The sequence below is a fragment of the Somniosus microcephalus genome, chromosome 11 (assembly GCF_052327205.1).
Source record: "Somniosus microcephalus isolate GS21.2 chromosome 11, FLI_Smic_1.0, whole genome shotgun sequence".
NCBI classification, from domain to species: Eukaryota; Metazoa; Chordata; class Chondrichthyes; order Squaliformes; family Somniosidae; genus Somniosus; species Somniosus microcephalus.
This window is the reverse complement of record NC_140997.1, coordinates 227,326,068-227,338,199: the sequence shown is the minus strand read 5'-3', so window position 1 is coordinate 227,338,199 and position 12,132 is coordinate 227,326,068. Positions and strand designations below refer to the sequence as shown.

Below are 12,132 nucleotides of genomic sequence, written 5' to 3'. Positions count from 1 at the left end.
GTACAATCCTAAAGAGGGTGCATGAACAGAGAGACCTGGGGGTATATGTGCACAAATTGGTGAAGGTGGCAGGGCAGGTTGAGAAAGCGGTTAAAAAAGCTTACGGGATCCTGGGCTTCATAAATAGAGGCATAGAGTACAAAAGCAAGGAAGTTACGATGAACCTGTATAAAACACTGGTTCGGCCTCAACTGGAGTCTTGTGTCCAATTCTGGGCATCATATTTTAGGAAGGATGTGAAGGCCTTAGAGCAGGTGCAGAAAAGATTTATGAGAATGATGATTCCAGGGATGAGGGACTTCAGTTATGTTGATAGACGGGAGAAGCTGGGGTTGTTCTCCTTGGAGCAGAGAAGATTGAGAGGAGATTTGATAGAGGTGTTCAAAATCATAAGGGGTCCAGACAGAGTAGATAGAGAGAAACTGTTCCCATTGGTGGAAGGGTCGAGAACCAGAGGACACAGATTTAAGGTGACTGGCAAAAGAACCAAAGGCGACATGAGGAAAATTTGGAAATTTAGAAAGCTAACTATGAAGTAGCTATGAAATAATTCTGGCTATTGAAACAGGACAAGTTGTTGACCCTGAATAAATTATTGAAGCAGAAGAATGGGATGGCTCTGAGTGGCTGACCTCTTGGGAACAATGCAATGATCAACCCTGGATATGTGATATAAATTAAACTTCGTAAAGATGACACATAAAATAAGGGACATCTGCCTTTCACACCTTTTTATATGGTGAACCCAGAACACCTGGAGATGCGACAGATTCTGGAATATTACAAGCTGATGTGGCAGTAAAGAATACAGAGGTCAACAGAAACATGAATAGTGATAATTAACTTGCATCAGCAGAAAGCCTTAAAGGAAATACAACTGAAAAAGGGTAGAAATATTGAAGTCTCAAATGGGATATCAGACTCGCATTAATCGGGCAAGGCGATTCTTGACTACAGAGGCAGCTCTGTGGTCTTCCACTCTTTGTACCTCGGGGATCAAAGGTATTTTGATATTGATGGATATCCTGTATAGAAAACATTAAGAACTGTAATACTGTAGCAAAGTTAAGATTTAAAAGTAAGATTCTCTGTTAAAAAGATAGTACTTTTTCTCTTTTTAGAACTGTTAATGTTGCGATTGACTGATTCACCAACTGTAAATTGCATGTCGGTTCTTTTAATAAATCTCTATATATTTTTAGAATTGTCTCACATAAGTCTTCTGTATCAATAACTCGCGAACTCAATTTCTGTGCACTCTTTGGTGAAGAGTTACATTTCTGGGGGAGTTTTCCGGACTCTCATAATATCCAGGACATTACAGTCTGGCTAAACTTATTAAAAACGCTATCTGGAGGACGGTAACATTCTCGGGTTATTCCTTTCCTTTAGGGAGAGATAGTCCGGACCTTTAGACCCAGTTAAGCGTCTTTAGGATTCGGCTACCTCAAACTTTAGTTGAAAGTGAACATCTGAGAAATACGCCTGATCCGGGATAGCCCCAAAGGGGCTCGGACTGGTAAATATCCTTTCATCCTGGCGACATCCTTGTAAATCTCCTCTGTGTCCTCTCTAATGCAATCACATCTATCCTGTAACGTGATGACCAGAACTGCACGCAGTACTCTAGCTGCGACCTAACTAGTGTTTTAAATCAAATCATGGATTAAGGTGGTCGAGTACAGTGTAAAATCCTGTTCTAGATCAAGAAATACTAAAATAGTATTTGGCCAACTGACAAAATAAATAGAGGTGAGCTTCGAATTCATCCAGAACTGTCTCTTGCATTATTGTGTCACTAACAAGATATTTAAATGTTCACGTGCCGTTTGAATAGAAAAAGGTCATATTAACCACGGTGTCCTCTATATGTCAAGAGGAAGAAACATCTCCATAAGGTTAAAGGGTTGAACAAAGTTGTCTTTTAGCACAGATCTCATTGTATTATTAGTTGTATTAGAGAGCACTGGGTAAAAGGAATTGGATTACTGACAGTTAAAGACTTGGGGGCCACAAAACCAAGTACTTACATGCTCTACAATCACCGGGTCCTGCATTAAACCAATAACAGATAGTTTATTGACAAGTGTTGAGGTTTTATTCTTTATGAAATCTGGTCTCCTTTTCTTAAGCACAGTGGATTGGGATGACTATGAGTTTCTTCACGTCATGTCTTTTAAGCAATTCTTCTTAAAAATTCTTGGTAAATTTTACGTGCTCCGCAAGACGAGAGATGTCAGCATGGGTTGTTATTTGTACCCAGAGCTAAAACCGTACAGATCTGGTGGGCAACAAGGGCCAAATGCAGAGCAGAGGAGCCAGAGCCAAGTCCGTGGCACAAATGGGTGGCTCAATTGTACAAAGGGGGAGGAAGAAGAGTGGGGGTGCAATAGTGGTAGGGGATTCGATAGTTAGGGGAGCAGGCAGGCGTTTCTGCAGCCGCAGACGTGACTCCAGGTTGATATGTTGCTTCCCTGGTGCCAGGGTTAAGGATGTCTCTGAGCACCTCAGAACATTCTGAGGGGGGAGGGAGAACAGCCAGAAGTCGTGGTCCATATTGATGCTAACGACATAGGTAGAAATAGGGATGAGGTCCCGCAGGCAGATTGTTGGGAGCTAGGAAAGAGGTTAAAAAGCAGGACCTCAAGAAGGTAGTAATCTCCGGATTACTCCCGGTGCCACACGCAAGTGAGTATAGAAATAGGAGGATAGAGCAGATGAATGCGCGGCTGGAGAGAGAGTGCAGGAGGGAGGGCTTCAGATTCCTGGGGCATTGGGGCCGGTTCTAGGGGAGGTGGGACCCGTACAGGCCGGACAGGTTGCACCTCAACAGGGCCGGAACCAATATCCTCGTGGTGAGGTTCGCTAGTGCTGTTGGGGAGGGTTTAAACTAATTTGGCAGGGGGATGGGCACCAGGATTTAACATTAGAAAGGGGAAATAAAGTGCTCCAAGGATTGGGAGAGGCAGAGAGCACTAAAGTAAGAAATAGTAAGTTATTAGGTGGGGTCAAACTAAGAGAGAACACAGGATGGTCTAAGATGGGTTTACAGTGTATGTATGTGAACGCACGAAGCGTAGTAAACAAGGTAAGTGAGCTGCAGGCACAAATAGCCACATGGGAATATGATGTTGTGGCAATAACTGAGACCTGGCTCACAAAAGGGCAGGATTGGGTATTAAATATTCCTGGTTATAAAGTGTTCAGGAAAGATAGGGAAGGAAAGATAGGAGGTGGTGTGGCAGTATTGGTTAAGGAGAATGTTACAGTGCTGGAGAGGGAGGATGTCCTGGAGAGGTCAAGGACAGAATCTATATGGCTAGAGTTAAGAAATAATAGAGGTGCCATTACACTGCCAGGTGTATTCTATAGACCACCAAATAGTGGGAAAAATATGGAGGAGCAAATTTGTAGAGAAATTACAGAGAGGTGCAAGAACTATAGAGTAGTGATAATGGGGGACTTCAACTATCTTAATATAGACTGGGGTTGTAATAGTGTTAAGGGCAGAGAAGGGGAAGAATTTCTGAAGTGTGTTCAGGAGAACTTTCTTGATCAGTATGTTTCCGGCCCGACGAAGGAGGAGGCATTGCTGGATCTGGTGCTGGGGAATGAGGTGGGTCAAGTGGAGCAAGTGTCAGCAGGTGAACATTTAGGGAACAGTGATCATAGTATCATAAGGTATAGATTAGCTATGGAAAAGGACAGGGAGCAATCTAGAGTAAAAATATTTAACTGGGGAAAGGCCAATTTCAGCGGGATGAGAATGGATCTGGCCCGGGTAAACTGGAATCAAAGATTGGCAGGCAAAACTAATGGAACAATGGGCTGCCTTTAAAGGGGAAATGGTTCAAGTGCAGTCGAGGTACATTCCCAGTGGGGGGGAAAGGCAGGGCAACTAAAGTCAGGGCTCCCTGGATGACGAAAGAGATAGAGTATGATGAAGCAGAAAAAGAGTGCGTATGACAGATGTCAGGTTGCAAATACATCTGAGAATCAGGCTTTATATAGAAAGGTCAGAGGAGAAGTGAAAAAGAAAATAAGAGGGGCAAAGAGAGAGTATGAGAATAGAATGGCAGCCAACATAAAAGGTAATCCAAAAGTCTTCTGTAGGCATATAAATAGCAAAAGGGTATCAAGAGAAGGAGTGGGACCGATTAGGGACCAAAAAGGAGACCTATTCATGGAGGCAGAGGGTATGGCTGAGGTACTAAATGAGTACTTTGCATCTGTCTTCACCAAGGAATAAGATGCTGCCACAGACATAGTAAAGGAGGAGGTAGTGGAGATACTTGATACTATAAAAATTGATAAAGAGGAGTTATTAGAAAGGCTGGCTGTACTTAAAGTAGATAAGTCACCAGGAGCAGATGGGATGCATCCTAGGATGCTGAGGGAATTGAGGGAGGAAATTGCGGAGGTACTGGCCATAATATTCCAATCCTCCTTCGATACGGGGATGGTGCCAGAGGACTGGAGAATTGCAAATGTTACACCCTTTTTCAAAAAAGGGTGTAAAGATAAACCCAGGCCAGTCAGTTTAACCTCAGTAGTGGGGAAGCTTTTAAAAACAGTAATCAGGGACAAAATTAACAGTCACTTGGATAGGTGTGGATTAATTAAGGAAAGCCAGCACGGATTTGTTAAAGGCAAATCGTGTTTAACTAACTTGATTGAGTTTTTTGATGAGGTAACAGAGAGGGTTGATGAGGGTAATGCGGTTGACGTAGTGTACATGGATTTACAAAAGGTGTTCGACAAAGTGCCACATAATAGGCTTGCCAGCAAAGTTGAAGCCCATGGAATAAAAGGGACAGTGGCAGCATGGATATGAAATTGACTAAGTGACAGGAAACAGAGAGTAATGGTGAATGGTTATTTTTCAGACTGGAGGAAGGTATACAGTGGTGTTCCCCAGGGTTTGGTACTAGGACCACTGCTTTTCTTGATATATATATTAATGATTTGGACGTGGGTGTACAGGGCACAATTTCAAAATTTGCAGATGACACAAAACTTGGAAGTATAGTGAACAGCGAGGAGGAGAGTGATAGACTTCAGGAAGGCATAGACAGGCTGGTGGAATGGGCAGAATGGTAGATGAAATTTAACGCAGAAAATTGCTAAGTGATACATTTTGGTAGAAAGAATGAGGAGAGGCAATATAAACTAAATGGTACAATCCTGCAGCGGGTGCATCAACTAGAGAGACCTGGGGGTATGTGTGCACAAATCGTTGAAGGTGGCAGGGCAGGTTGAGAAAGCGGTTAAAAAAGCTTATGGGATCCTGGGCTTCATAAATAGAGGCATAGAGTACAAAAGCAAGGAGTTATGATGAACCTTTATAAAACACTGGTTCGGCCCCAACTGGAGTATTGTGTTCAATTCTGGGCACTGCACTTTAGGAAGGATGTGAAGGCCTTAGAGAGGGTGCATAAAAGATTTACGAGAATGATTCCAGGAATGAGAGACTTCAGTTACGTGGATAGACTGGAGAAGCTGGGGTTGTTCTCCTTGGAGCAGAGAAGATTGAGAGGAGATTTGATAGAGGTGTTCAAAATCATGAGGGGTCTGGACAGAGTAGATAGAGAGAAACTGTTCCCATTGGTGGAAGGGTCGAGAACCAGAGGACACAGATTTAAGGTGATTGGCAGAAGAACCAAAGGCGACGTAAGAAAAAGGTTTTTTATGCAGCGAGTGGTTAAGATCTGGAATGCACTGCCTGAAAGGGTGGTGGAGGCAGACTCAATCTTATCTTTCAAAAGGGAGTTGGCTAAGTATCTGAAGGAAATAAATTTGCAGGGCTATGGGGAAAGGGCGGGGGACTGGGACTAGCTGAGAGTCAGGCCGAATGGCCTTCTTCCATGCTGTAACCATTCTATGATTCTATTCTATGATTCTAGAGCTCCCTCTGCTCTGCTCAACGAGGTGCTTAACCGCAATCTCCGCAGAGTGGGGCATTTACTTACAGTATTTTAACTGGGGCCGTATTGTGCCTCAAAGTTCCTCTGATGTTGGTATGTAATTGAAGCTAGGGCCTACCAGCTCTTCTTGAATCAGCACCTGACCATGGTTAGGACGGTTAAAGTAACCAATATCTCTCGCCATCTTACCGGTGTTCCTGAAGGCCCTTGTGGTCCTGGTATTGAAGTAGCGTCAAGTCCTTTGAAAAATACGACCTGTAAATTTACGATAAGTAAGTCAAGCAAAGATTGCTTATTATTGAAATACAAATAATTATAACTCTGTTCAGTTTTTCTCGTCAGGATGTGGGCATCGCTGGCAAGGTCGGCATTTATTAAGAACATAAGAAATAGGAACAGGAGTTGGCCATTTGGCCCTACAAGCCTGCTCCTCATTCAATAAGATCATGGCTGATCTTCTACCTCATTTCCACCTTCCTGCCCTATCCCCATATCCCTTGATTTCCTTAGTATCCAAAAATCTATCGCTCTCTGTATTGAATATACTCAACGACTGAGCCTCCACAGCCCTCTGGGGTAGAGAATTCCAAAGATTCACCACCCTCTGAGTGAAGAAATTCCTCCTCATCTCAGTCCTAAATGGCCGACCCCTTATTCCAAGGCTGTGACCCTTAGTTCTGGACTCCCCAGGCAGGGGAAACAGCCTCTCAGCGTCTACCCTGTCAAGTCCCTTAAAAATTTCATATGTTTCAATGAGATCACCGCTCATTCTCCTAAACACCAGGGAATATAGGCCTAGTCTACTCAATCTCTCCTCATAGGACAATCCCCCTCATCCCAGGAATCTGTCTAACGAACCATTGTTGCACTCCCTCCAAGTATATCCTTCCTTAGGTGATGTCACACAGTTTTGCAGTAACATGTATGAGATTGTCTTGCTCTCTCTGTTGAAAGGTGGTTGTTTGGGATGAGGGTAGCAGTGGGCATAACAGGGGGAAATAGGTCGACTTGTCCATAATTTAAAAGGTGTGGGGGTGTGCCCAGTATGTTCTCCTCTTGACTCAGTAAGTAAGTGCATTGCTTGGTGAAGTCATACAGATCGGGATGCCCAAGGTCTGGGTTGATACGAATAATGACGGACAGGTAAAGACCCTCTAGTCCATCCAGCCCGTCCCACACAATTGCGATACCTCGTGCATCACAATACAGGAAACTCTTTTTTATCCGGCACCGACGGGACCGGCGTGCTGCCGGTTGATCAAAAAGTCCGGATTACAGAGAGGTATACTTACCAAGGTACGAGAGCCCCGTACACGGCCACAGATCCAGGCATCCCTGTTGCATGGCAACAGGTGCAGGAACCCCGGTTACACGGCCACAGATCCAGGAACCCCGGTTACACGGCCACTAATATGAAGTAAAACTTACCTGAACCTACTCCTGAATTTTGCCAGTTAAGAGAGATTTCCGGTTATTTAGGTGCCGGTAAAAAGAGTTTCCTGTATATACACTCTCCCCCCCCACCCGAAACCATGTGATCTCCTGGGAGAGGTGAAAAACCAGATTAAAAAACCCAGGTCAATTTGGGGGGAAAAAATCTAGGTAATTCCTCTCCGACCCATCTAGATGATCGAAACTAGTCCAGGAGATCACTCTGGTCCTGAATTCACTGAAGTAGCTATCTTTTGTAAGAGGTGATCTCCGCCCCAGCCAGAAACAGGTCCAGCTCTCGCTTGAAGGAATTCAGCGAATGAGCGTCCATCGCACCAGATGGCAGCCTGTCACAGAGATCCACCATTCTCTGGGAAAAGAACCATCTCCTGACGTCTAACCTAGATCTGGCCTTATACAACTTCAAATTGTGATCCTTGGTCCTCTCTAACCTATTTAATTGGAACAAACTGTCAGCTCGAACACAATCCATTCCCTTCATTATCTTATAAACCTCAATCAGATCACCCCAAAGGTCTGTGCTAAGTTCACTGAGATCAGCGAGTGCAGCAAGAAGGCCATGACAATTGGCCTCAGATCCGCCAGGATTGCTGCTCCTGCTTGCTATCCAGTTCTTTGTCATGCTGCACTTGGGGCCAGCTGCCTCTGTAAGGAAGGATGCTGAAAATAGGTGAAGCAATCATCAATTCATCATCATCCTCTCAACAGCCAAAGATGAACCGAAAGGAGGAGATTAAAAAAGGGGCAAAAACATTAGATTAACCACAAAAAACCCAATAAACTCCTCCCTGATGATGCTGTCTTAGGGATGTAAGTGTTGCCTATGTTAATAATAGAATGTAAAGAGCTTAAATTTTGAGGCATGTTCTACTGAATGCCTGACCCTAGTCTCATCAAATGGAGAGGTGATAACATAGGAGCACAGGGTTATGCCATTTAGTCCCTCGAGCATGTCTTTCCATTCAATGAGATCGTGGCTGATCTGCGACCTAACCCCATATACCTGCCTTTGCCCCGTATCCCTTAATGCCTCTGGTTAACAAAAGTCAATCCATCTCAGATTTAAAATTAGCAACTGACCCAGCAACGTTGGCGGAAGAGAGTTCCAAACGCCTACCACCCTTTGCGTGCAGAAGTGTTTTGCTAACTTCACTCCTGAAAGGCCTGGCTCTAACTTTTAGGCTGCATTCCCTAGTCTTAGATAAGCAAGAGCTGTGAAATGTCCCAGCAACGGGAAGGGGGGGGGAAGTCACACCGGGGCAGCCTATTGCACCTCCTGGCAACCAACGACATGGGGTATTAGCTGCGGCTTGAGAGCATAGTCCCCAAACCTTTGGCCATCGGCTGCTGGCATCTCACCAGGAGGATGGAAAATAAAAACAGGAGATAAAATACAAAAAGCGGACAAGGGAAATTTTCCTAGAATAAAATGTTAAATATTAAACCAAGGCAGAGACAGCTGTACAAACTAATTATACGCCCTTATAATGAAGAGAATGCGTACGGAGGAGATCTTTCGCATGTTTACACAGGCCAGTGCATTTTTCGCAGCCCCTATATATGTTTTTCTCATTCGTTCATAAAAGCCAGCATTTATTGCCCATCCCTAATTGCCCTCGAGAAGCTGGTGGTGAGCCGCCTTCTTGAACCGCTGCAGTCCGTGTGGTGAAGGTACTTCTTTGTAGCGGTTTGTTACAACTGAGTGTCTTGCTGGGCCAGTTCAGAGGGCAGTTAGGAGTCAACCACATTGCTGTGGGTCTGGAGTCACATATTGGCCAGACCGGGTAAGGACGGCAGATTTCCTTCCCTAAAGGACATTAGTGACCCAGATGGGTTTTATTCTTATGACAATCCGATGGTTTCATGGTCACCATTACTGATACCAGCTTTTTAATTCCAGATTTATTTAATTAATTGATTGAATATAAATTCCTCAGCTACCGTGGTGGGATTTGAGCTCATGTTCCACTGGATCATTAGTCCAGTCCTCTGGATTACTGGTCCAGTAACATAATTGACGTAAGAAAACTACTAGGCACTTGGTCCAAGTATTAAACAAGGCTTTAATCAACTGTTTTTCAACATGGAGATCTAGTTGTGTCCTTCACTAGTTCCTGTTAAAGAATGTCCTGCACAAGCTGGGCCCATGCCCGATTATTTATACTCTCCCTGGACAGCACCACCAGCAGGCCGCCCAGTATTATTACATAAGTCATTTTCACATGAATGACAAGATTCATGTCAATAATCACGACGCTAGCGTACCCCTTATCCACGTAAAATATTGCATACCTGCCCAGGGGACCCTGGAAGTCCAATTATACCCGGCAGACCGGGTGGGCCAGGTTGGCCGATGAGTCCTGGCAGCCCAAGGTCTCCTCGTTCACCTTTAACACCATCTCGTCCCTGGTTGGATCACCACATAAAAGTAAATGATGAGACACGTTTGCGGCAAAGAGATTGACCTGCGCCCATCTTTTCAGAAACCTTCGCGACATCTGTCCCACTAATTCACCGTGACCGCGAGACTTTAAGTCACACACTCTTTTTTGGTGCCAGCGGCTCGCAGGTTTGATTCATGGTCAGGGGCTCAATTAGCAGCTCTCAGCCGGGGCAACAGGCGTATAGAGTCGGAGAAATTTACGGCACAGAAGGGGGCCGTTCGGCCCATCGTGTCGGTGCCGGCCGCAGAAGAGCGATCCCAGCCTAATCCCACTTTCCAGCTACCAAAGCAAAATACCGCAGGCGCTTGAAATCTGAAATAAAAACAGAGAATGCTGGGAATACTCAGCAGATCAGGCAGCATCTGTGGAGAGAGAGAAACAGAGCTAGTGTTTCAGGCCGATGACCGTTCTGACGAAAAGTCATCGACCTGAAACGTTAACTCTGTTTCTCTCTCCACTGATGTTGCCTGACCTGCTGAGTATTTCCAGCATTTTCTGTTTTTATCCCACTTTCCAGCTCTTGGTCCGTAGCCCTGTGCGTATCCAAGTACTTTTGAAATGCGATGAGCATTTCTGCCTCTACCACCCTTTCAGGCAGTGAGTTCCAGACCCTCTGGGTGAAAAAAGTTCTCCTCAACTCCCCTCTAATAGAAACATAGAAGATAGGAGCAGGAGTAGGCCATTCGGCCCCTCGAGCCTGCTCCGCCATTCAATGAGATCATGGCTGATCATCCAAATTCAGTACCCTGTCCCTGCTTTCTCCACATATCCCTTGATCTCTTTAGCCTTAAGAAATATATCTAACTCCTTCTTGAATATACTTAATGAATTGGCCTCAACTGCCTTCTGTGGTAGAGAATTCCACAGGTTCACCACTCTCTGGGTGAAGAAATTCCTCCTCATCTCAGTCCTAAATGGCTTACCCCTTATCCTTAGACTGTGACCCCTGGTTCTGGACTCCCCCGCCATCGGGAACATCCTTCCTGCATCTAGTCTATCTAGTCCTGTTAGAATTTTATAAGTTTCAATGAGGTCCCCTCTCATTCTTCTAAACTCTAGCGAATATAAGCCCAATTGACCCAATCTCTCCTCATACATCATTCCTGCTATCCCAGGTATCAGTCTGGTGAATCTTCGCTGCACTCCCTCCATGGCAAGAACATCCTTCCTCAGATAAGGCGGCCAAAACTGCACACAATACTCAAGGTGTGGTCTCACCAAGGCCCTGTACAACTGCAGCAAGACATCCTTGTTCCTGTACTCAAATCCTCTCGCTACGAAGGCCAACATACCATTTGCCTTCTACCAATCCTTCTACCAATTACTTTAAATCTATGCCCCCTGGTTATTGACCTTTCTGCTAAGGGAAATAGGTCCTTCCTATCCACTCTATCTCGGTGTAACCTGACAAAAATTTGACTCTGCTTAAGAGGAGAATAATCATCCAGGATTCCCGCTCCTGGTTGCAATCCGGTGGACCTTGCTGAAAAGTACGCACAGGTGTGGCTCAAATGGCAAGGGGATCCGTTTCGTCTGTAATGCCTTGAGCGGTGCAATGGTCCGCCAACACTCACTGGCCACGCTCGTGCATGAAGAACGACCATTTGGGTGAGGTCATGATCTGGAATTGGATAACTACTTGCAGGGGGAAAAGATTGCTGGGCTATGGGGAGTGGGAGTAATTGGATAGCTCTTTCAAAGAGCCAGCATTGACACGATGGGCCGAATGGCCTCCTTCTATGCTGCATGCTTCTATGATTCTATCTGGATAAGTGAACGCTTAAATCATTACTTCAAAGGTGGCCGAGACAGTAGGACCGGTGACAATAAATGGAAATTAGTGACCAAGTAAATTTAGAACAGATGATCAGGAATAACCTCTTGGCTCAACGAGTGATAAATGGTTGGAATAATCGATGAAGCAATGCATGGAGGCAAACTGATTGGGGATGCTCAAAAATACAATTGGATATCGTGATGAGAGAGTCAATGCGGGTGGCCCTTTTCAAATACCTAATTCCACTTGCGTTCCCGTCAACTATTTGACAATTGAGTGGCACGGAAGGAATCAAACCGACGCCCCCCCCTCCTTGACCATGGCACAGCGCGCTGGGACAGACTGTGCCGCCCTTGAATACACGGCATTTTACGAGTAAAACAGTGGCATTTTTAGATGGTTTAAATCAAGACTACCCCCGAACAACCCGAGCCATGAAGAGCGGCTCATTTTGACTGGAGCCAATCCCGTGACATGTACGTACATCTCTGGCACTGTCTCCTGGGTCGCCTTTCTCACCCTGAAACATTAACAG

The 12,132-nt window shown here is 45.0% G+C and overlaps 1 protein-coding gene across 1 annotated transcript in view; it reads right to left on the bottom strand.

Annotated features, from left to right (window-relative positions):
• The window catches only part of col7a1 (collagen, type VII, alpha 1), a 418,430-nt gene that overhangs the window by 113,711 nt on the left and 292,587 nt on the right, over positions 1–12,132 (bottom strand). The window contains exons 71-73 of the mRNA XM_086000010.1: positions 12,082–12,117; positions 9,669–9,782; positions 6,114–6,179 (exon numbers count right to left, since the gene is read on the bottom strand). Of these exons, the coding sequence (XP_085856136.1) occupies positions 6,114–6,179; positions 9,669–9,782; positions 12,082–12,117 (216 nt within the window). The remainder of the gene's footprint in view (positions 1–6,113; positions 6,180–9,668; positions 9,783–12,081; positions 12,118–12,132) is intronic.